Source organism: Delphinus delphis, chromosome 19 (assembly GCF_949987515.2).
Source record: "Delphinus delphis chromosome 19, mDelDel1.2, whole genome shotgun sequence".
Lineage (NCBI taxonomy): Eukaryota > Metazoa > Chordata > Mammalia > Artiodactyla > Delphinidae > Delphinus > Delphinus delphis.
In genome coordinates, this window is record NC_082701.1 from 13,297,757 (window position 1) to 13,321,677 (window position 23,921).

General features: G+C 53.2%; 1 protein-coding gene across 2 annotated transcripts in view; it reads left to right on the forward strand.

The window, feature by feature from the left end:
- TBCD (tubulin folding cofactor D) overlaps positions 1–23,921 on the forward strand; it is a 173,888-nt gene that overhangs the window by 134,236 nt on the left and 15,731 nt on the right. For both annotated transcript variants that reach the window (XM_059998740.1, XM_059998741.1), the window contains 10 exons: positions 3,668–3,699; positions 11,893–11,955; positions 12,887–12,963; positions 14,428–14,500; positions 16,898–17,016; positions 18,220–18,311; positions 19,026–19,166; positions 22,492–22,575; positions 23,096–23,254; positions 23,333–23,471. In XM_059998740.1, the coding sequence (XP_059854723.1) occupies positions 3,668–3,699; positions 11,893–11,955; positions 12,887–12,963; positions 14,428–14,500; positions 16,898–17,016; positions 18,220–18,311; positions 19,026–19,166; positions 22,492–22,575; positions 23,096–23,254; positions 23,333–23,471 (979 nt within the window). The remainder of the gene's footprint in view (positions 1–3,667; positions 3,700–11,892; positions 11,956–12,886; positions 12,964–14,427; positions 14,501–16,897; positions 17,017–18,219; positions 18,312–19,025; positions 19,167–22,491; positions 22,576–23,095; positions 23,255–23,332; positions 23,472–23,921) is intronic.

A 23,921-nucleotide genomic window follows, 5' to 3' on the forward strand; every position in this document is an offset into this window, starting at 1 on the left:
AGCAAAAGGATACAGATTAAAATCAGCAACATAAAAGGCCCGCAGGACAGAGTCCAGGATAGGCCAGGCACCAGCTTCCTGGGTCCCTTCCCTGAGGAGTCACGCTGAATCCTCCCTGTGGCCACATGCACAGCTACTGCCACTCAGGGAGGGTCTCCACCACCCCCACCCCCCCTCCCCCCGCCTCCAGGCCTTGGCATCCAGGGTTTCCATTGGGTTGAGCTGATTCCCTGTGACCTGAGGCCTCACCATAGATGGCACCAGCGTAGACCTTCCAGCAGGGCCCCCGGCCCAGATAAACAGAGGATCCTGTCCGGCAGAACCTTCTAGGGGCTGGGAGGTGACCTCCCACATCTGGGACAGAGCGCCAGACCCACCCTTCCTTGGCCCTCACCTCCAGGAAGCGGCCTTGGCTGTGGAAATAAATCCTCTGTCCTTGAAGGGACCCCTTAGGTCTGCCTAGTGCTAGAGTCGTGCGTCCCATGTGCCCTGCAGATCCCTCTGCACCGGCAAAAGGATTGGAGCATCCCGTAGGTTCTGAGAGGCTGATGGGGCTGCCCCGTGACACCCTGGGGTGGTCAGTGCTGGCTGGCCGTGTGGGATTGTGCTGGGAGGACCTCTGTGTGCGGTGAGAGCTCTGAGCACTCGCTGTGTCCAGCAGGTTGGAAGGAAAATTCCCTGTTGGGGAGGGGCAGGAGGGTGAGGACTCCTGGCCAGGCCGCCTGGTGCTCCTGTCTCACTGGGAATGCCTGAACTCTCAAACCCAGCAAGTGCTTCCCATCAGCAGGCCTGGAGTGCTCTGGGGAGCCCTCGTTGAATTTCCTGTGACACTTGAGTTCATGGCAGCCTCATTGCTTGTGATGGCCGCCTCCCAGTCCCTGCATGTCACCTGGCAGTGTCAGGCCCTCCTGCAGGAGTGGTGACAGGCCTTCCTTTGCAGAACAGAAGCGTGAAAATCTTAATCTTAAAGAAATGTGAACTGTGGGTAAGTGGAAACGGCAGCTCACGTAGTCGAGGGAGATGGATCTTGATCTTGGAGGGAAATGTGAGGTGCATGTGGGATTTGTACCAGCCCCATGCTCTGACCCCCTGGAGGGTGTGCTCCTGCCCCTCTGTGAGTGAGCAGTCAGCCCTTGGGAGGCCGCCCGGTGTCCTGGGAGCTGTGGCTGTGCGGCCCCAGGGGTGCCCGGGCCCCTTGGTCTCTTTGGGGCCTCCAGTTGCTTTCTCAGCGATCTGAATGACGTTGGGAACTGTGTTCTCTTTGGCAGACTGTGCTCGGAAGTCTTCCTGGGAAAGGGCATAGCAAGGATTGATTTTCTGTAACCCCCAGCATTTTATCTTGAGGGATTATGGGTCTAAATAAAATTAGTGCAGTGAATACCTGTTCACCTTTCCCCCATTATTAATAACATTTTGACTGTTTATTTTATCTCAGCTAGTGTGTGTGTGTCTCTCTCTTTATATGTGTATCATTTCTCTTTATGGAAAGTAAGTTGCGGGCATGTTGCTTCCTCTTTAAAACTTGAGAAAGCATCAGGGAAGAGCAGAGACTTTGTCCTGTGTAACCATGTACAACCAGTGTCCCCACCACACCCAGGAGAGTCGGTGTGACCTCAGTGACTTGTGAGCGCAGGTTCCTTCAGGTCATCTTCAAATGCTCTCTGTAGCCTTTCCCCTTTGAACTAGGACCTGCTCAAGTTCATGTACTGTGTTTGGTGTTATTCAGTCCCCTCCGTTTTTGTTTTTCATGATACAGTCTCTTTTTAAGAGTTCAGGCCGGTTGTGTTGTGTAACATTCCACATTGTGGGTTTGCTGGGTTGTTCCCTGATGGTTGGACCTGGCTTACCCATGGCATGGCTGGCGTGGACCCTGGTGTTGCCTGTGAAGGGGCTGTGCCATTGCACTTGTCCCCCAGTAGAGACGCTGAGTTGATCCCTGGGTTCAGGGATGACCTCCAGAAGGTCAGACGTGCCCGTGAGCGGGGTGTGTCCCCTTGCAGCTGGCAGCTGACCTGAGGCGGTGGCTTCGAGATGTGTGGATCCCCGGTGTCCAGTGCCTGCCTGCCTGGCCTGAATCAGTCGTCGCTCTGTGGCCTGCCAGAGGGTGACTGGCTGATCCCCTCGTTCGCTTTCCGATTTGTCTGGCGAGAGCAGCGTCGCTCCCCACTCCCACCCTGCTCTCTCTTTCTAATGTATCACTATAGACTCACGGGTCCTCCCCGCCCCACAGTACGTTGTAATCCAGGAACATCATTGTTATTCTTTGTGTTGCTCAAGCTGTCCCGTATTTGACCCACAGGAGCCTGTTTAAATGAACTCCTCTGTCATTTTCACATGATTCACTTAGTCTTTGAGCAATATCTTTTTAAACCTCTTTGTTTCTATTAATTTGCTTTCTGTTCCTGTCTTCATTGATTGCACTCAGTGCAGTTTTTATTTTCAGATCTGTGTTTTTTATTTCTTGAGGTTCCATTCGTGTCTTCCTCATGCCTCAGTCTCTCTCCTTCTCTCCTTGGACATGTGCAGAAACTAAGAGCTGTTCTGACCCTGCGAGTTCATTCCGTCGTCTTGGGTGCTTCTGGGTCTGGTTGTGTGGACTGGTTTTCTTGGAGCTGTGGGTCGTGCTTTCCTGGTAGTTCTGTTGGGTGCCAGGCTTTGTGGTATTTTTGTCGCTGGGCACCGGCTGCTGCTTTCTGGTGGTGTTTGGTTGGTGGGATTGGTTGAATCCTTTCAAGCCCTGTTCTGAAGGCCTGACGGGGCCAGCACAGTCTGACCGGCTGCCGAGGCAGCCCTTCTGCTGACGCCTCGTGCGTGACCAGGCCTGTGCTCTGGCTCACGGGGGCTTCCTCCTGCCCGTATGGGTTCCTGCAAGTCCCCTGCCTTCTCCTTAGGAGCATTTCTCTCCTCTCAGGCTCAGGTAGTTTCTTTTCTCGCATATGCAGCTCGAGGTCAGCGCTGTCTGGGCTGCTCCCCAGCCCCTCAGATTTCAGCCGCCTCGGCCTCCCCACCTTCCAGCTCAACCTCTTGACTCCGCAGGACAGGCGGCTCTGCTGGGCTTCACGGCTATGCCTTGGGCTCTGGGACTTGGCTGCTCCCTCCCTCCTCCCAAGACCTCTGTTTTTCGGCATCTGAACCTTTGTTTATTTCATCCAGTTTTCTATTTATTTAAGGCAGGAGGGCAAACTCGAATCCTGTTCCTCTACCTGGGCCAGGAAGCAGTCTCATAAACTTCCTCCCTTCTCCCTGGAGTGTTTCTTGGATTCACGTCCACCAGTTTCCCGTTGTCAGCGTCCGGGGTCAGTCAGGGTCCAGACGGGCAGCATTTCCTCTCCCCAGTCCTGCTGGATGATGATGTCTTTCTAGTGCCTTAAGTTCCTTTAGTTTTTACAAAGTAAGAGTTGAACAGTATTTGGGATTTGTTATATGTGATTGTGTGATGTGATTAGTACCAGTGATTAGAGTCTCCAGTAAAAACTGAAAATCGTCTAGAAGGTGGTCACAGCACGTATCTTCATAAAAAGTAGTTCATACTTCCAACAACAAATGCAGCTATTTAACATCATAATACTTTTTGGAGCCTGAAGTTACATTTGTTTCTCGGTGAGGATATTTTATGTTGTTTTGTGTAACAGGAGGTTTAACCTTGAATGTTTTCATTACTTTTCAGGGGTCTGGGAGGAGAACTCATGAGACAAGCAGGTAGGTCTGAGCCACGGAGGCTGCAGATGTTGGGTTGTGATCCTTTTTTCCCACCATTGAGGGAAGACAAAAAGTCCTAAGGGCATTTACTTCATTGCTTTCAACACTGGGAAGTTCCCTGATGGGCCCCTTTGCAGGGACAAGTGGCGGGGTACCTGGCCTGCACACAGTAACCCCGGGGCTACTTGCCCAGCCCACTGCTTCTCCTGTGTGTGTGCACTCGAGGCTCTAATTTTCAGCTTCTGTGGGTTTTTTTTTTTTTTTTTGCGGTACACGGGCTTCTCACTGTTGTGGCCTCTCCCATTGCGGAGCACAGGCTCCGGACACGCAGGCTCAGCGGCCATGGCTTACGGGCCCAGCCGTTCCACGGCATGAACCCGTGTCCCCTGCATCGGCAGGCGGACTCTCAACCACTGTGCCACCAGGAAAGCCCAGCTTCTGTGGGTTTTGATATATTTTAGTAGCCACGGGGCTGCTGGTGGCTGGGGTGGGATGGGTGAGAAGGGGATGATAAAGTTAGGGATGTCACATGTGGCCATCTTTCCCTCTTCAATACAATATTTAAATGTAACTGTAGAGCAAAGAACAGTTTTTAAGATTATATTTAAATGTTTGCAGGGAACTCAAGAGATGCCAACATGTAAATATCTAGATTTCTTGAAGCCTTTTCAGCTAAACCTACTAGAAAACCCAGGACTCCGTGCTTAATCAGGCGCTGGGTCAGTCCTGGCCCCGTGGTGGGCCAGGGTCCAGGAGAGCCCCTCACCCAGGGAGGGGGAGGGCGGGTGGGGGTCAGTTGGTGTCGATGTGACAGACGTGCCGTCAGCATTCTGGGGTTGCAGGGGGTGACCACAGAACATGTCTGCTTGGCCAGGGACGCGGGCTGGTTGGCACGCCAGAGGGCAGGTGGGGTAGCACCTGCAGTCCTGACTGCGCCTGCCCGGCCCCCTCCCGCCAGGCTGCAGTCATGTGTTGGGATCAGCCCGAGCTCGTGCGTACTCGGTGGAGTCCCCTGGCCTTATCTTCTGGGCCCTTTGGTGCATGTGGTTGTGTGTTTCCGTCCTGGGACTCGTGTCCCCTTCTGGAGCATTCCACTCTGCCAGTTCCCACTGTTCCTTTTTGATCTTCTTCCCGTGCGCCCCTGCCTCTCCCCTCTGCCCCTCCAAGAGTTCATGTCTGCCAGTAGCCACTTGTCCCTGGGAAGGGGTTTACAGGGTCCCTTACTGCTCTCGGTTGTCCCAAATCCTCTTCCTCACAAAGAACTGCTGGCTTTCTTCTTCTGCCCCGGTCCTTGCCTGACTGGGATTCTCAGTTTTGTTAGGAGTAGAGGTAGTGTGCAGATCCTCGCAGGCGCTGCAGAGACAGCCTTGCTGAGCTTCCGGACACTCCCTGTACTCAGACCTTGGCTGGTCTGCAGGCCAGGAAGGCGGTGCCTGGCCAGGCTCTGCTGCAACCCAGCTGCAAGGCCCTCCCCACAGCCCCCCACCACCCGGAGCTCCTGCTCTGATCTTCGTGCCCAGCCTGTGCATATTCAGGGCCCAGTGGCCACGGTGACTTCATGCAGGTCTGGCACGTCACACCTCCGTCCAAGGAGGAGCGGCGTGGCGAGTGGAGTCCCGAGGGAAGGGATGGCCCTGGCCGGTGGGAGGGTGTTGGGGTTCAGAGTGGCCACCAAGCTGGAGAGTGCTGGGCCTCTGGGTGGCCAGGTAGTTCCTTTGTCAGGGGGCAGGGCGTGTGTGGGGTGAGGCCTGGGTAGGACCGAGTACGGGAGCCAAGGGTGCAGTGAGGGCGTGTGGGCAGGGTCTCCCCCAGCCACAGCTGTCGCAGAGCTCCTGACCGTACCGTGGCCTGGCAGCGCACTGTCTGCCCAGGACTGCTCCACATGTCTTGAGTCAGACCACACAGGAGATGCATTCCCACCTGAATGTGGGAAGAAGTCCTGGGCTCCTAGGAGCAGCGTGAGAGGCAGTGTCATTAACAGGCCAGCCCGCCGTGCACAGGCTTCTTGTCTCTGCCACTGGGGACCGACCGGTATTTGTGACTTGACGGCAGACAGGAGTGGTGCTGCCGGGTCCAGAACACAAGAGGCCCGACCAGGGCCACGTGTGTGGGTCTGTGTGTGGGCGCACAGACCTTTGAGGGGCAAGCCAGGGATGCAGGGTGACTCCAGCAGTGCAGACGACAGGGCCCCTCAGCAAGAAGGGGAAACGAAGCCGGAACGACTTCACGGGAAGCCAGACATGTCAGGAGAGCAGGGGTTGGCTGAGTCAATGAGCTTGAGGACTCACTGTGCACTGCCCAGGTTGTGAGCAGAGATACCTGGGGCTGCCCTCCTGGACCCACAGATGTCAGAGCCAAGGCCACCTCGGGTGCAGAAGGAGGAACTGGGACGGGAGGCAGTGGGTGGGGAGCTGAACAGAGGTCCCTTCTAAAAGCGGTCCAGATGCTCGATTCTGGACGAGACCTGCGGGGCCTTGTGTCCCGGTTCATTACTGTCGAGTAAGGCACAGGCTTCCCTAAGGTGTCTTCAAGGGATGTAGTTTGCTTTTGGTGATTCTCTTTATGAATGTGAGGAGGGAAGCACAGACATGTTGTAGAAATCCACAAAATGGCACTAGGAAAGCCTGATTTCAGTTCCCGAGATGATTCCTAGTGGAACTGGCCAGTCTCAAGGATCTGAGAGGCCTCACCTTGTTTACGGATGGACTGCTGGTGATTCTGTGCAGGAACCCCCGTGCGAGTCCCCGACCACATGCACGCCTTGCTGAGGTCTGGGGCGTGAGTGGACGGGAAGGCCCGAGCCTGGTGCACGGGGCCAGCTGACCTCCTGATATTCTGGCCACTACACCGACCCGACCCGGAGGGACCCGCCTGAGGCCCGCGTCTCTCGCCTCCTGCCTGCCCTCGGGGACTTCTCTGCTGGGAGGTTCGTTTCCTCCGTGTCAGCTCAGTGTTCTCATGGGTTTGACGGGTGTCGCTTGGGGCATGGACTCTGGAAACATGAGCTGGTTTCTGCCGGCTGACACTCAGACTCTGAGTCGCTCCCCTGCGTGTCATCGACAGCTCGTAATCGTTTCTGGGTTTAGGGGCTTGGCCTGGGGTGGGGTGCAGGGCGTCTGTTTTTGTGTTGAAGCAGTGACTTTGCACAGAAACCATTGCTCGCAGTGAAGAGGAGATAAAAAGATCACCCGTCATCCCAGCAGTTGGGGACAGCCACTGTTTCAGGGATTCCTTCAAGGTGGTTGTTCCTTCCTTATCAGTTCATGTCTCAGGAAGTTGGGGTCATGTTGCATGTAGCCTCCCACGCCAGCTGGGTGAGCTGCTCAGGGCTGCAGAGTACTGCGGCTGCGTCGCCCCGCCATCCGTCACAAACATCGTCAGAGCTTGGGAGAACTGCCTTCTTAGGACAGGGAGCGAGTGCCAGAATGGATGTGCACTCTTGAGCCGTTCCTGGGCCGCTGCCGCGTGCTTCCCAGAGTGTGCCGCCAGCCCGGCAGACAGACAGAAGGGGAGGATCAGGGACTGGCCACCTCGTGCTACTTCTTCTTGGGGACGGCGCTGGGAAGATTTGAGGCTGAGTGGCCACTCCCCGCACATCCTCAGCTGTGTCTTATTGGCTGTTGAACCCATCTGTTGAATTCTTAATTCTTGTGTGTCTGTCTTTCATAATTTCTATTTATCTTTCATAGTATCTGTATCCTTGTCATGGTTTTCAGTCATTTCTTTCACCTCTTTGAACACGATAAGCACAGTTTATGATCTGTCTCTAAAAAATACCATCACCTAGTCCTTCTGTGGTTCTGTTTGTAAAGGCCTGGATGTTGGGTATGAAAAATTACAGCAGTACTTTGAGGCCTAGAAACGTCTCCTCTCCCAGAGAGCCTTTACCTTTGCTTCTGGCCAGACGTGGGGGATTCAGTGCTGGGCTTCAGCGAGCTGACCCAAACTTTACACTTCTAGGGTGTGGTTCTTTGGATTCAAACCCCCCTAGAAGGCCTGGACTCCCAGGTTTGTACCACCACCACCCCTTTGAGGCTCCTAGACGCCGTGGTCATCGTCCTGGATTTTAGTGCCTCCTCCGGGGCCCCCGATACAGGTCAAGGAGAAGCTGCTCTCCTCACTGGGTGGCTCAGCAGTGACTCCGAGCACTTACTGTTTGATTTTAATTTTGTCCAGTGTTTTAAGAACGTCTAAGCTGTGGGGTGGTCTATATTACCTAGTGTGTTCGTTTTTTCAACCTTTTATTTTGAAATAATTGTCAACTCACAGGAAGTTATAAAGTCGGTACATAGAGCTCTTTGCTGCTTTCACCAGCCTCCCCCGGTGACAGCATCTTAGGGTATCACGTCAAAGCCGTGAAGTCAACGTTGGCGTCCTCCCCACTAAACAGACAAAAGACCCCGCTCGGCCTTCAGCAGTTTTCACGTGTGTCTGGGTTTCTGCAGCTGCGCTCACAGGAGTCCAGCCAGCACCGGTGGGGGTGCAGGACTGTCCCCTGCGAGGCCTCCCGCTGCCCCTGCTTCGTGCCCTCCCTGTCCCTCGGGCAGCCACTGATCTCTGCTTGCCCCTGTACTTTGCCATTTCAAGCACGTTGTGTAGATGGAGTCTCATGGTGTCCCCTTTTGGAGGCTGACTTCGTCCATAAGTGTAATGGCCCTGAGACCCATGCAGACAGTTCTTGTGCTCATAGGTTGTCTTTCTTGTCTCCTTGTCTGGTTGCATCAGAGTTTGTTTTAACCCTTTGCCCATTTGGGCCGATTCCAGCGTTTGCTACTGTGAATAAGGCTGCCAAGAACGTTTGCATACAGGTTTTTGTGTGAACATAACTTTTCATTTCTCAGGGATAAATGCCCAAGAGTTTCACTGCTGAGTCATATGGTTAAGTATATGTTTCCTTTTGTGAGAGACTGCCAGACTCTTTCCAGAGTGTCTGCACCATTTTATGTTCCCACCAGCGATGTGTGAGAGAGTTCCAGTTTCTCCACATTGTCACCAGCACTCGGTATTGTCACTGTTTTTAACCTTGGCGGTCCTAGTAGGCTTGTGGTGATATTTCATTGTGGGTTTAATTTCATTTTCTTAACGGGTGGTGATGCTGAACATCTTCTCACGTGCTGTTTTTTTCTTTTTTTTTAACTTGATAAAATAAAGTACATTTAAAGTTCACATGCAGGGAGAATATCCAAGAAAATTATTTTTAATAATAATGAGGCTTGGCTTCTCCAGTCCCTAAGATGTCCTGTGAACTGCTCTGTTCAAAGCAGAATGGCATTTCTTAGGAGCAGGCGAATAGGTTGGCAAAATGGAAGAGAGAATCGGAAGTAAAAGCATATGTGGGATTTGACGTGTGGCAAAGAAGACGTGTTTCCAGCCTCGGTGAAGAGGGCAGTTTATCGAGTGGATGATGATGTCACCAGGGGCCATGTGGAAGAAAACAAAACTGTGTCCCTACTGCACACATATACAAAACTAAACTTCTGATGAACAGAAACTTAACTGATTAACTAAAAACTTCAATATAAAAAAATATAATTTAAAAAACTTTAAAGAAATTTTAGGAGACATTAGAGGATCACGTTGGTCCTTAAAAAAACTTCCTAATTTGGAAGTTTTCAAATCTACACGAAGCAAAGAGAAATAGAGTAATGGGTCCCATGTATCGGGCCCCCAGCCCCAGTGAGCATCCATACTTGCTCCTCTTGTTTTATCTGTTCCCTCAGCATATTCCTACCGGTCCCAACCCCAGAATTAGAAAGCAGATGCAGACACTGTGCTGTAGTAACACTGTACTGGTTAGTTCTAACCGGTAAACACTTTTTTTTGTTTTTTAAATTTGTTTCGTTTTGTTTTTGGCTCTTGGCACATAACCACCTAACAGAATTAACAGTAGTTCTGCAGCTAGAAAAGAGCAAAAAGAAAATAGTTTGTTTAAATGAATATTAAAAGCTTTCGTATGGCGGAATAGACCATGTATAAAATTAGTAGACAAAACATAGATTTAGAGGTACAGCAGTTGAAAGGTGAAGTTGTTATTTATAGGCTGCAAAGACTTTTAAAATTGCCAATAGAAGATAAGCAGTCCAGCTGAGAATTGGGCCATGCAGGTAAGTGGACACTTCACCTGAGCGTAGACCCAGATGGGCTCTGAGTTGGTGATGGGTGCCCAGGCTCGTCTGGTCACTGGGGAGATGCTGATTAGCTCCACGAGGTGGAAGTGTCTCCTCGGATCACGTTGGCTATGTCAGGGCTTGGTGGCCCTGCTGCCGACGGGGTCCTCGCTCTGGAGTGTGCCTTGTTACAGTCTTTTCAGGCTGCTGTGGGCGGTGTCTCTTATGATTAGAAATGTGCAGTCTTCTGCCCTGCAGGGCCACTCCTGGGACTCTGCACCCAAAAAACGTGTAAGGGTGATGGGCAACCTGATGGGCAGACAGGCAGTCTGTGTGCCGACAGGGATGTGTGTGGCCACCTTGTTTGAAGTGATGAAAACCGGAAGGAGAGCTTAGCCCGTCAGGAAATACTGAATAAATTGTTTCACAGCCATAGTGTGGGATGTTACCTGTCTACTAAAGAGCGTGGGCTCTCCAGCGGTTGGTTATGTCGTTAGAGAAAAAGAGCAGTTTGGCGGCAGGAGCCGTGTGTGAGGGCCTGTGTCCGTCCTGATTCTGCTGGAACCTCCCGCCTCTGGCCCCCGGGCCCCCTCGTGCTGGGTAGGGCCACGTTTGTGGACACAGGTAGTGTGAGTCAGGAGCTGTGAGGAGGAGGGATGGTGTCACTCTGTCGGGAGCCTTCCATGCTCACGCAGACTCTGCAGAGCTGGCTTCCTCACGAGCCTAGCAGCATTTCAGATGACAGCCGCCACCTGTCCCTGGGGTCCCTGGGTGACAGTGACAGGCACCCCTGTTGATGCGTGACAGATGTACAGCATGAGCGGGGGAGCCTTTGTTGCCACGGACGCTGAGCTTGAGGCTTTGTTGCTGCAGCGTCACCCAGCCCAGCCTGGCCGTGTGGGGTGTCGGTGGCCTGTGACCTTCTGAGCATGGAGGGAGGTGCAGGAGCCATGCTCCAGCTCAGCTTAGTCTCAGGGTCAGGTGGGAGCTCGGTGACAGAGAAGGAGTGGGGGCACAGAGCCGACAGGGAGGTGTGCCTGTGCCCTCTCGGCCTGTGAGGGTCCATGGGGGCACCCCCAAAATGCATGGTCCCCACAATGTCAATGGTAGTTTTCGATTTTATTTTTCTGTAGTGTTAGATTTTTTTCAGCAAATGCAAATTACTCAGTAGGAAGAAACCACTATGCTGTTTCTACTTTAGTGACAAAGGTGGGAGTGCAGAGGCCGCCCTCTTGTGTCGTGAGTGGGCAGCGTGAGGAGTTGTGCGGTCACACGGGCTGGGGCACATGGCCTGTCAGCAGGTGTCGGCGGGTGCCGGGTGGTGCGTCGGGCAGGTCAGGTCATTGAAGTAGTCCCCATGGTGGAGCCCCCTTGGTGGCGGGACCATCACAGTGAGGCTGCCAGATGGAAGCTCAGGCATCCTTGCAGTCATGGCCAGTCAGTAGCTATACTGGCCATGTTCCCACCCACAGAAGTGGTAGTTCAGTTATAAACACGGACACTACATTATTCACAGCGGTGGGGAATTTACCAGAGCTTTGAGTACCGCAGCTCATCTGGGGACCACCCTATGGGGATGATAAATGTTACCTCCTCTGACCCCGTCCTTACCCTGGTGCTGACCTGAGACTGGGGCATCTCCTTTGTCTTTGGAGCCCCTGTGCCCCAGGAGAACCTGCTTCTCTGTGGTCCTCACTGGGCAGGTGCCTGCAGTTCAGCCACAGCTCCTGGTAACCTGTGGGTGTTGATGGCCCAGCAGCCAAGTCCTCTGCATTGAGCCATCATTGGGGATTCGTATGGGGGTCAAACCTGCAGCCTCCATATAGCACTCCCTCGACTGGGTGGGGCTCCCTGAGGGCACCCGCTTGATGCTGCTCCTTGTGGGTCTTGGAGCTGCCCCTGAGCCTGGGCCAGGTCTGGGGCTGAGGCCATTCTGAGGGCTTGCTTCCCGACACCAGCACCAAGGCATAGGGTGGGGGATGTGGGGGGTGGTGGTGTTGCAGCTCTGGGCTCAGGTGCAGCAGGGTAGGTGCTGTGATGGGCATTTACGGGGAAGTGACATTGTGTTCGTCCTTTTTCTTCCTAGTGTGCATTTTAATAGAAAACTTGTCCCTTTCCAAAATGCCCTTCAGAGGTGACGCTGTGATCGGTAAGTGCCTCTCTTCTCCAGTGACTCACATTGTGGCCTTTTCTTCCAGAACTACTTCAGCTTAAAAAGTGAAGACCAACCTGTTAGGGTGGACGGGAAAGTTCCATCCTGTTAGAATCCTTGTTTTGAAGTTGCTGTAAGAACCCATTGTAAATAGTGAGCATCCACCACACTCTCTCCACAGAAACAGAGACTCTCCCTTCTCTTCCAAGGGGTCAAGCTCCTTCCTCAGAGCTGCTGACTGGGGCTCTGCCTGTCACGGCCGTGCCCAGCACCCGGCATTCTCGGCTGTTCCTCTCCCAGATGGGTGGTGCAAGCCTGAGGGGCACTCTCTCGCAGGACGAGGGGAGGGCCAGCAGTTGCCACAGCTCTCCCTGGGGGTGGCGGCCAGGCCCCTGTGCGGGTCTGGGAGCCTCTCCACATTCCATGGCACCTGGCCACAGAGAGGCAGTAAGAAAAGCCTCAGGGTCACCTCCACCACTGGGCTGTCCTGGCGCTTTGGTCTGCAGCCTCAGAAGTTCTGTAACTTAAAAAAAAATTGAATAGATTTAGTGTTTGTTCCCAAGTATTGGATCTAATTGAATTGAATGTTTGGGTTTTTATTGGTGGGGGTCTGGAGGGATTGTTCGGGGGAGAGGTACAGGAAAAGACCACCTGAAACCTGAAGGTGTGATAAAAGAACAAAAACTTCCCCACATGACAGTTTTCACATTTCAACAGCAGAAAGAAGACTTTCCCCCTTTAGGTGGGGAGGGCGAGGGCCTTTAGAATTTTGTTAGATCTGGAGAATGTGTACCTTAGGTTTCCTCCAGGTTCCTCTCAAAGGTCACCATCTACTTTGACTTGAGAGGTAGAAGAAGATCTGTGTGTTGTTGTTTTTAATTTCATACAAATGTTCTTTACCAACTGAATGAATTTGTCTCTTTAACAGATGGTTGGCAGTGGCTGATAAACGACACCTTGAGAAACCTTCATCTCATTTCAAGTCACTCTCGGCAACGGATAAAGGTGTGGGGAGCGAGGGTTTTCTGGCTGTTGCACTGTGTAGAAATAATTACTTATTTTAGTGTTTGTTTCAAAGGGCTGCGTGCATTATGAGTCCCTTTTATAGACCAACATGATTGGTAAATGCCATAATTACATTTGGAATTCTGGGTGATACTGTCTTTGTAATTTATGATCAAGAAAACGAATGCAGCCATTATTTACCAGAATATTTAAATTTTTTATTACTGTTTCTGACTTTATTAATTATATTTACCTTATAAACATTTTCCCTATACACTCTGTGTCCTGTTGAGTTGTAGAATTTTAGGGTTGGAAGCTCTGTTCGTGATGCTCATGTACTGATGAGCAGACTGCATCCAGAATCATGTCAGCACGTCAGCGTTAGTCATTTCAAGCGAGCAGGAGTGTGTGTGTTTGTGTGTGTCTGTGTGTGTCCCCGTCCCAGTGGCCACTACTGTCCTGCCCCAGTGAACTTTGGACTAGCAGCATTGCAACCCCTAACCCCTTGCAGAGATAACAGTCTTGGGTATTGATAATGACTAGGCTTTGATATTGAGGATGAAGGAGTGAAAGTACATATTGGTCTCCCTACAGTTCTCCAGCCTCCTGTGTGTCTCAGCATTTCTGCTGGGTTAATAGAACAAATCTTCAGCCCCCCTCCCTTTTTTAAAGTAACTTTATCATTCTGTAGAATCCAGGTACAGTTTTACTAGTTGAATTTGAGTTCTTCACAATTAGTGCCTTAGAATTTCCTTTTAAAAACATATTCATAGTTGATTCATGCCAGCCGTGATCATGGTTTGGTCTGCTCCTCTGATGTGTATGAGGACATCCCTCCCCCAGCACCTCTGCCGGGGCTCCCTGGTTTGGGGGAGCATCAGGAAGAGCACATGAACCCAGCATTTGCCCCTCATTGTCTGTACGATCGAGAAAGGCTTAGATGAGTGACCGTGGAGGCGACAGGAGGGGCCGAGGGTCCTGCGTGCGGTGTGAGCCCCGCACCTGCACTTTGTCCCTCTCGCTGCCCCACCCTCAGATTGGCCCTTCCTCCTCGTGCAGCCCCTCCTGTTCCCAGCACCCATGGACCCCAGCTTCTCTCCAAATGAGGTCTGTACATGGCCCGCCTGGGGGCCTTGCCACGTTGCTTCTGGGTGTTTACCACACTTTTCCTTCATTACTTCTGCTGGGAAAGAATAAAATGCCACGTTTTATTGTTACCTGTTCACATTGGAAGACATGGAATTTGCATTGTATGGAGGAAATAATCATTTTCTCTTCAGTGTATTAGTTGCAGAGAATATTAAAGTTATGACCGTATGTGACTGATGACCAGCAGATGTACTGGAAAGGGTGACGTCATTCAGCCTCTGGGTCTTTCAAACCGAGTCACTGGCCTGGTCGCAGGGCTGCCCGGCTGCTCCTGGGCCGGGAGCCTGCCGCTCACTAACATCTGCTTCGTTTCAGGAGGCGGCTGTGTCGGCCCTGGCCGCCCTCTGCAGCGAGTACTACTCTGGGGAGGCGGACTCCACCGTGCAGGGTGAGTGGGCGCCTGCGCTTGGCCCGCATCCTCCGCGGCTGGGGTGGTGGGTGGTGCCCTGGGTGCCCCTCCCGCTGCAGTGTGGATGGGGCCTGCGGGGGGAGGGAGAGAGCAGGCTCCAGGCCGTGGAGACACCCCCTCCTCCTCAGCCCGTCCCACCCTCGCCTGGCGCCCAGAGGGGCTCTCTGCAGGCCACGCGGGGTCCACTTTCCTGGATGTTACCACTTAACGTGTAGAATCAACTCTTACTTATTTCAGCAGCGTTTGCTTAAATTCTGTTTTTAAGTCAGCTTTCCCCCGTTTTGTGCTTTGGAGGCTCCCGTTACCCTGGGGGAGCTCCCTGTCTCTGTGGAGGCCGCTCTTCCACCCCGTCCCTTGGTGCCCGTCCTTCATTATCGGGTGACTGTTTTCCACACTCGTTTCCCAGGCTCTGTCAGCTCAGAGTCGTCTGCTCTGCTGTCCTGCCGCGTCCTCCTGATTGCTCCTTGGAGTCTGTTCATTTAGTGATTGCTCCGTTGACTTTTCTGTTTCACTGTAGTGTGTTTTAGAATTTTTGTATGGCCCATGGCAGCGCTTTTCTGGCAAGTGTCCTTCACGTGTTAATACGTCTGCTCTTTTCCTCTTCACGGGAACAGTGTCGGTGTAGCTGCCTCACTACACGTCATTGCATCAGTTGGGTTTTCCAGAACCACCTCTAAGCTGGAGTTTATCTCACACATCACATGGTCCTGTTTGTAGGGTCTAGTTCAAGAGTGTTAGTTTTGTATGAAGAAGCTTCATATTCACGTGTTATGTGGCCTCGTAGCTTTCCTTTATACCATTTTATAGAACTTGCACTACAGTTACTTCAAAAGTAAAACACTTTAAAAATTATCATAAGTGTAGAAGAATCATGAGTGCAATAGTCTAAATCTACTTTCTGTGAATTTTTTCAAAAATAAGAAAATATTTTATAATTTGATCTTCTGAAGACTTTCCAAATTAATGATGTTACACTATGTTCCTTTACGATAGGCAGTTTTACATAAAGAGACAGAATGCACAGTTGGTCTTCTGTATCTGCGGGTTCCACATCCAGAAAGTTCCAAAAAGTAAAATTTGAATTTTCTGTGTAGGCACCTATTTGCATAACATTGACATAATATTTACAGCGATTGACACAGCACTGGCATTGTGTTAAGTATCACACATCACCAAAGATGATTTAAAGCTATGGGAAGTGTGCGTGGGTTATAAGCAAACACTGCGCCATTTTGTAAAAGAGACTTGAGCGTCTGTGGAGTTTGGTTTCCTCGGGGGGTTCTGGAACCAGTCCCCCTTGGATATTGAGGGACTACTGTAATGTTACTTTATATTAAATTGGGATGATCAAGTCATATTTTATTTTCTGCCTAAGAAAAGGGTAACATGTCATGTCACTCTGACTATAAAAACAAAGGACATTCTGAAATTAACATGTTATTGTTAAAACTCAAGTGAGTTGTAGAGAAGGATTTTCATGCTGCTGCCAAAGTGTGTTGTTTTAAGTTCCACCAAAGATATCACCTTAGTGTACGTACAAGTGGAGTTCCAGTTTTTTTTTCCTATCCTAATATATGAGGACGTAAGGTTTTCACATTCACATTACAGAAGTCATGCTTCGTTGAAATGTAAGCAGTGATAACAGGAATCTCTTCGGTTGTGGTAGGTAACAGAGTATAAGGGTGTCTGGCCTTTCTTGACTTTCTGAGCTGCGTTTTCAGAGAACAGATCTGGTTTTTCCACTTCACTTCCTAGAATTCTTGAATCACGCCCCGGACTTTCAGGGCCCTCTTTCCCATTTCTCCCTCTCATAACCTCTGTTCTAGGTACTCTTGCAGTTCCCATGTCGGGCTTTTTCCCGTGTGGGAAGGTCTGTTTTCCCCGCCCTGTGCTCTCACTCAGCCTGGCTGACTGCTCTGCCTGTTTCTGCCCAACCAGCCTTGGGTGTCTTGTGCAGAGCAGTCCCTGCACCCCTGCTGTGTCCGAGCGCTGAGCCCTGGGGGTCCAGCTTGGAACCACGTTTGCTCTCAGTCTTTGAGGAAGTATCCTCATTTCTGAGGAAGGCGTTTGTGTTCTCAGTGAATAAAAAATGAAAATTTGACTGTGTTGACTACCGTTAAACTGTCTTGGCTTTATTTTCCCAGGAGTGAAATCATGTATTAAAATGCTTACGAAAACCTTAAAACCACCCAATAAGTACTCTTTTCTTCAATCTGTTGTGATTTACACCACTTTGAAAATACATCTACTTTAGGAGCCTAAGTAGCTCCTCCCTTCTTCTTTCAGCACCGTTTGCTTGTGTTCTGGAACGTATGTGAAGAGTGTGTCTTGTGGATAATGGACAACAGTGGTCACCTTCTGGTTCCATCTTTTCAGAGGAGCTGGTAAAGCAGTATCTTGCCGAACTTCAGAGCCCCGAGGAGATGGCTCGCTGTGGCTTCGCCCTGGCCTTGGGTGCCCTGCCGGCCTTTGTCCTGAAGGGCCGGCTCCGGCAGGTGAGGCTGGCCTGAGCAAGGCGGGGTGTCGTGTGAGACCCAAGCGGGGTTTGTGGGCGGAAGGAATTCCTGAAAGCCAGCACGTGTGTGCACAAGAAAGGGGATGGGAGCACCGGGGGCAGCAGGTGGTCTTTGAGAGCCCAGTTAATGTTCTCACCTGAAGGAGACTCAGGATTGCTGACTCCCAGGCTGGTTAGGGAGCTGCGGCCTCCGTGGAAACACACCTGGCCTTTACTTGTCTGTGGTGCATCATCCAGTGTTTTCTGCGTTAAGAACGAATGTCTCCAGCCTTGTCTGGAAATGCTGGCCTCCCCTGTGGCCGTGGTGAAGGGCGCTGGGTCTCCCACCCCAGGACTCCTCCCTGGGGAGCTGCCCTTTCTCCCCAGCACTGGGCCCTGTGTTTCTGGCATGGCCGGGGGCAGAGGGGTTCTCCCTTGGCTCCACCATCCTTGGCCTGTCTCCTTTCAGGGGTGATCTATCAACTCTCCTGACACCCCGACTTGGGTCCTGAGCTCCGGGAGAGTGGGTGGCGGAGTCAGACCCTGGAGACCCAGCTGGCCTCAGCCCACCAAACTCTTATGCTTGCGCTCCCCTCTCCCTTAACTCAGACATCAGTCATGGTCCTGCCAGCCCACCTCCCAGATGTCGCTGCTGCCAAGTGCCTGGCGCACACATGCCCCTCACCTGTATCACCTGCCCCTGCCCGGGACACCTTAGGATCTGAGGCACTAGACCAACTTACGTACCGAGAGCGGGGACAGACCATCCAAAGCCTGCTCTGGGGCTTATCTGTTTGAAGCACCTGGCTTTTAGAACTGGACTGTCCCTGGGAGAAGTAACTGGTGGAGATGTGAGAAGCCAGGTGCTCTGTGTGCACTGTGCTTCAGCTCCAAGCCGGGGGCAGAAGGGGATGCTGGCCACGAGTGCAGGGTCTTGCCCCTGAGGAGGAGGCAGATCTGCAGAGGCTGCCTGGGTGCCAGGGGGTGGGGTGGGGGTGGGAGCCCAGCAGTGGGAAGGGTTGGAGGCAACCCCCTCTCCCCGCACCGTGTGTTCTTTGGGGCGCATGGCCCACCCGGACGGCCACCGGCCGCGCTGTGCTGCATTCTGGGAGCAGCAGGGCACCAGGCCAGGTCTCCACTTGCATGAAAAGTACATTCATCTTGAGGCTAACAGTTCCGTTGATGACTTGTCATTGCTTTTCAGGTTCTAGCAGGCTTGAGGGCTGTTACCCACATTTCTCCCGAGGACGTGAGCTTTGCCGAGTCCAGGCGGGATGCTTTGAAGGCAATTTCTAGGTGAGCCCCACAGGTTTTCCTCCCCAAAGTCGCTGTTCTCTCGGAAGCCAGTGACCGAGCATGAAGGGACGTTCACGGCAGTTTTTGTGAGAAGCCCAGTCTTGAGGGCTGAATCTACTTTGAGGCAAATGTTATTTTTTATTTTCTAGTGTCTTCTTTCTTCAGAGGATTGTTCAAGAACATTTCAACTCATAGAGGATCGTTACAGTTTTGTCATAATGAATATTAAACCCGTAGCGTGCTTATCTCTGTGCTTTGGGGACACTGGACCTGCTCAGGGACGGGGGCTGAGCTTTCCACTCGAGACTGCGGCCCCCAGGACGGGGAGTGGCACATGTGGAGGGAACGCTGACGCTAGTCACACACGCACACGTCGGGAGGGGCCACCCTTTCTCTCCCCACGAGCCCGGGTGGAGCCCCTTCTGCAGGATGGTGGGTAGGAGGGGCCAGCCACAGGCACCACCACCCCCACCCCCATCCACCCCGTGCACCCTGAAACTGTAGACACTAGAAATGTGTTTTGGAGAAGAGCGTCACTCAGCTTTACGTCAGTGGGGGAGGAACTTGGGGATTCTGAGTCTGCCTCCGAGTTATGGGCCTGTTCAGAGGTCATCCTGTCAGGAAAGACACATCAGGCCAAAATGATGAGAGAGGCAGGAGAGCTCGCGTGGGATCCGCAGACATTAGCTATGTTTCCCATGTTTTTAATTTCAGGATTTGCCAGACTGTCGGTGTGCAAGCAGAAGGGACTCCAGACGAGGTTGTGTGCAGAGAGGACGTTGCCCAAGTTTACTGCACGTTGCTGGGCTGTCTGAGCGATTACACCACTGACAGCCGCGGGGACGTGGGAGCATGGTGAGGCGGACGCGTTATCCTCACCCCCTGCTCCTCTCAGAATGTCCCGCCGAGGCCAGAGATGGGGCGTTCATGCTGCTGCCCTGGCCCCAGCCTGGACCCTTTATTCCCAGGGCAGCCGGGGTTTCTGTCCCAGTCCCTTGTTTGTGCATCCTCCTCTTTTTTTAAAAAAAAAAAAAAAATTATTTATTTTATTTTTTGGCTGCGTTGGGTCTTAGTTGCAGCATGTGGGATCTTTTGTTGCAGCGTGGGCTTCTCTCTAGTTGTGGCTCTCATGCTCAGTACTTGCGGCGTGCGGGCTTAGTTGCCCTGCGGCATGTGGGATCTTAGTTCCTTGACCAGGGATCGAACCTGCGTCCCCTGCATTGGAAGGTGGATTCTTAACCACTGGACCACCAGGGAAGTCCTGTCCTACTCTTCACTGAAAAAAAAAAAATTAACTTCATAAAATACAAACATTGTTGTGTCTCCCTCATCTAAGCCCCAGTTGTCTGGTCTCCAGTTTTACCTAATAAAGTTCATGCAAAGCCCCCATGCAACTGTTTAAAGCAGGAAGGATCTGAAACCATTTTGGGGAAGGGGAGTAGGGAGCACCTGGGTTCTCTAGGAATCCCGTTGTATATCATCATCTTGGCTCCTGCCTGATTGGGAATAAGACTTGAGGTGCACAGATTTTAGTCTTGGGAGGAGCCCTTCAGTTGCTTGTTGACCTGAAGGAGCCCTGTGTCATTGTCAGCCGAGCATGGGGAAGATGCTCACGCCGCTGTGCTCGGATCCCTGCCTGGATTCGCTTGTATTTCCTTTCCAAGGTTTCAAAAGTACTTTTCTGTTTACTAGAAATAAGAGACCAAGTTGCCATTTTGGAGAAGCTGAGAGGTTCTCCTACAGCTTATGTTGGAACCTCTTCTAAGTGTTTTTATTCGCATTCTCTCCTGCAAGACCCCCCTGTAAACATGGCTTGTGACGAGGGGTTCACTGGGGGCCGAGCACCGGGTGAGCTGTCGCTGACCTTGAGAGGAGGTGGTTTGTTTATTACAACGATGCGAAAAGCAGTTAGCTTTAATTTCGTCTTGTGTTTTCATTAATAACATTCCTGGTTGGGTTTTCCCCCCTCCTCTGTGTCTGCTGGCCTTTCCTGCCTCTTCATCCACCAGGAGTGTTCCCTTATCTCACCTGCTGCTTTCCTTTCCTTCTTCTGTCCTGAGATGGCATTTGAGGCATGGCTCCCATGGGGGCCTGAGGACTGTGCACGTGTCTGCACAGCATATCCAGAACCCCGGGGTCCTCCCAGACAGTGGGAGCATGGGGGTGCTCAAGGGGGCCACAGCACCTCCCCGGGCCCATGTCCTCAGGGAGGCCCCAGCACGGCCACCTGAGCCCTTTGTTGCCCTGTCCTCGGTGGGGCGAGGCCGTGGCAGCCGTGCCTTTTAGGGTCTGTGCTGGTGAAGATGCTCTGACCACAGCCGGGGCTCACGTGTCTTCCCTGGACACTGAGCCTCTTCCTGGTTCTTTGCATGGCATGTGGCTCTAGAGTGGCTCCTGGACACTGGTAGGGTTCTGCTTCATCCTCCCAGAGGGTGCTGGTGGCCTCGCAGCAGGCAGTGGGCCTGCTTTGAGTACAGCGCCGTGGTCTCCACCTCACGCGATACGGGCAGCCGCTCAGGTTCTGCTGTGCTGCCTGCGTGGTGGAGTTGTGGGTGGTGGTCCTCTGTGAACGTGGGGGCCCCTTCTCAGGCCCCTTTAAGGGGAGCCCTTTACTCTCTGACCCTGGTTGCACAGTTCAAGCCAGAAGGGCAGTGGGTTTTCATTGGTGTTACAGTTGCCACCGTGGCTGCCCCCAGAGCATGTGGAACATAAAGTGAACAGAGGAGGTCCAGCCAGTGCTGTGCACATGCAGGGGTCCCCTCTGTGAATCTTTAATTCCAGAGGTTTATCTGAGCTCTGCAGTGTTGGGTCCTTTTCCAGAGATCCTAATTCTCTGTAGAAAGTCTTCATCTTTTCCATTTGTTTTCCATCTTTCTTTTTTTTTCTTCAGTGTGTTCCTCGTGGTTACTTTAAAGACTGGCCATTTACTCCAATATCCATGTCATCCATGGGTCTATTTCTGTCGTCTTCTTTCTCTCATTATTGTTAACACTTGGTCTTTTTTTTTTTTTTTTTAACATTCCTTGTAACTTTTAACTAAATCCAGAAATTGTGAGTTCAAAATTGCAGAGATTTGGGGTTGTGTAATTTCCTTGCAGCAAGATTTAAGTTTCCTTTTGTCAGGCCCCCTATTGTGTGGGTGGGTCACCTGCTGTCCTCAGGGCTGGGGTTGGCTGGCCCTTCTCCTGCCCACACCCACAGCTCTGACTGAAGGGCTTCCCAGGGCCCTTCTCCTGCACATGTGCCCCCCCAGCAGCCGGCTTCTGGGCTTTGGGACCCGCACCCTGTGCTTGTCCAGTTAGGAGCTGGTGAGGGCCCCAGGGGCGTGTGCTGCAGGCTTTAGCCGCTCCTGTTTCCTCTCGTCGGCCTTTCCCTGTAGTGCTGTGCCCGTGGGTGCTGGGGGTCCCGGGGGGATGCTCTGTCCTCCCTCCGTCTACGCCCTGACCCACCCTGGCACCTCCAGAGGGTCGTGCGTGTTGTGTCCTGAGCAGCAGCTGGCTGGCGGCTGTACCTTGGTGTCAGAGCCTGCCCAGCTCCCTCGGCCCCGGCCTGCGTCCGTCTCATGCCTCCGAGCACCACCGCACCTGCACTCAGTGCTCTGGCTGCTGGGCCCCTCCGGGGCCGGGGCCTCTGTCCGTGCAGACCCGAACAGCGCAGGCTATCTCCTTGGCGGGAGGGTGGGTGCCCCAGGCATACAGGACCTGCCGGCCCTGGCGGCGTGGGGCAGCGTCTGTGGTCCCCGTTGCCCAGTGTGTCTGAGCTGGGTTGAGCGTTCTTTGTCCCAGGTTTGAAATGACGCTGTTTCATTCTGGAGCAAACACGAGCTGCTCTCCATCCCTCCCTCGAAAAGCCCTCAAGAGTGTTTCTGCGGGAAAACCTTTGTAGAGTGGGTATATTTCGTGTTGAAAGGTTCATGGGAAAGTCAGCATTGTTTCTGTGTGTGCACTTGTGAGAGAGTTTGCTGGGACCTGGCCGTTAGTCTTCAGGTGTCAAACAGGTGTCTTTGTTCAAGGTAATGTGTGAGAGAAATATTTCTGGAGGAAAGGCTGCCGGCGGCCTTTGTCGAGCCTCCTACGTGTTTCTTGCCCCGGGTTGAGGGTGTCTGAACCCGACCACGCAGAGTGGCTGATGGTCACATAGCTCCGGGGGCAGGAAGCCTCACCCCTCCATGTCTCTGCAGGGTCCGCGAGGCTGCCATGACGAGTCTTACGGACCTGACTCTTCTGCTGGCAAGGGACCAGCCAGAGCTGATCGAGGCCCCGGTGTGAGTGTGTTCTCCCGCTGCGTGGAGAGGGTCTGCCCGGGTCCTCCCTCCTGACACCACAGCCCCTGCTCCTGGCTAGGCCTCCCTCAGGGTCCAGGCCTGTTGCAGGACAGCCAGCTTCCTGGCTCAGGACCCCTGTGCCGAGCACCTGCTGCTGCTGGAGACTGGCCATCCTGTCCCCTATTGGTTCCCTGGACACCGGGCTGCCTCTGGGTACCTTGCTGGCCTGGTATCACCGTGCCCTTTCTGTTGCCGAGGCCCCTGAGGAGATCCGGGCGTCGCTTCCTCAGCACCACCACACCGACTTCCTCCTCTGGCTGCAGGCCCCCCATCCTCCCATTTCTTCCGTCTCTTCTCACACACCAGTCAACCGGTAGCCCTGTCAGTCTTCACTGCTTCCACTCTAGATCTCCCACTTAGGCTTCTGGGCTGTCAGATCCCGTTCCCACCCGCAGCCAGGGTGGCGCGTGTGCCCACTCTCATGTTCCAGCCGAGCTAACCCTGCGTTCTCGGTTTGCAGCTGCCAGCGGGTCATGTGCTGCTTAGCCCAGCAGGCGAGTGAGAAGATCGACCGGTTCCGGGCACATGCAGCCCGTGCGTTCCTGGCGCTGCTGCACTGGGACGGCCCCGCCGTCCCCCACGTGCCCCACCGGCAGGAGCTGGAGAGGCTTTTCCCCAGGTACTGGTGCTGAGTCCCCGGTGGGGCAGCTCTGCTCCCAGCGGGGCGGCCCCTCCAGTTTGTGCTTCTGTCTTGCAGGTCTGCTGTGGCCTCTGTGAACTGGGGCGCGCCGTCGCAGGCCTTCCCTCGTGTGGCCCGGCTCCTGGGGCTGCCTGCTTACCGCTACCACGTGCTGCTGGGGCTGGCCGTGTCCGTGGGCGGCCTGACCGAGTCCACGGTGAGCAGGCGCCTCAGTGGGCCTTCCCGAGAGGGAGCACTGCCTCCTTCCTTCCTTCCATCCTTCCTTCAGGAGCCTCTGCTGGGGCTCAGTGTGCCTGCGGGGCAGGTAGGGGGCGGGCGTTACCCCTGATCCACTGGACAGCGTGTGGGGCATGAGCTCAGGAGCAGGGAAACTGCAGATGCAGATGCATGCAGGTCCTGCGCTCCCTGGCTTTTTTGCCGGCCTCGATTCACCCTCTCTGCACATCAAGCGCCCCGCGGTTCCCCAACCTGTCTTTCCAGGTTCCTGTTTCCTGTTTGTGCATTTTCGTGGTGGTTCGTTGTGTTTTCTCTGTTCTGTTGTGTTGTCTCCCCTGCGTGGGCCCCTCCCTCTCCCTCTCGCCTCTCATCGCTCCCTGGGCCCTGATTCGGTGTTTCCTGAACCGGTGGATTCATGGTTTTCATCACT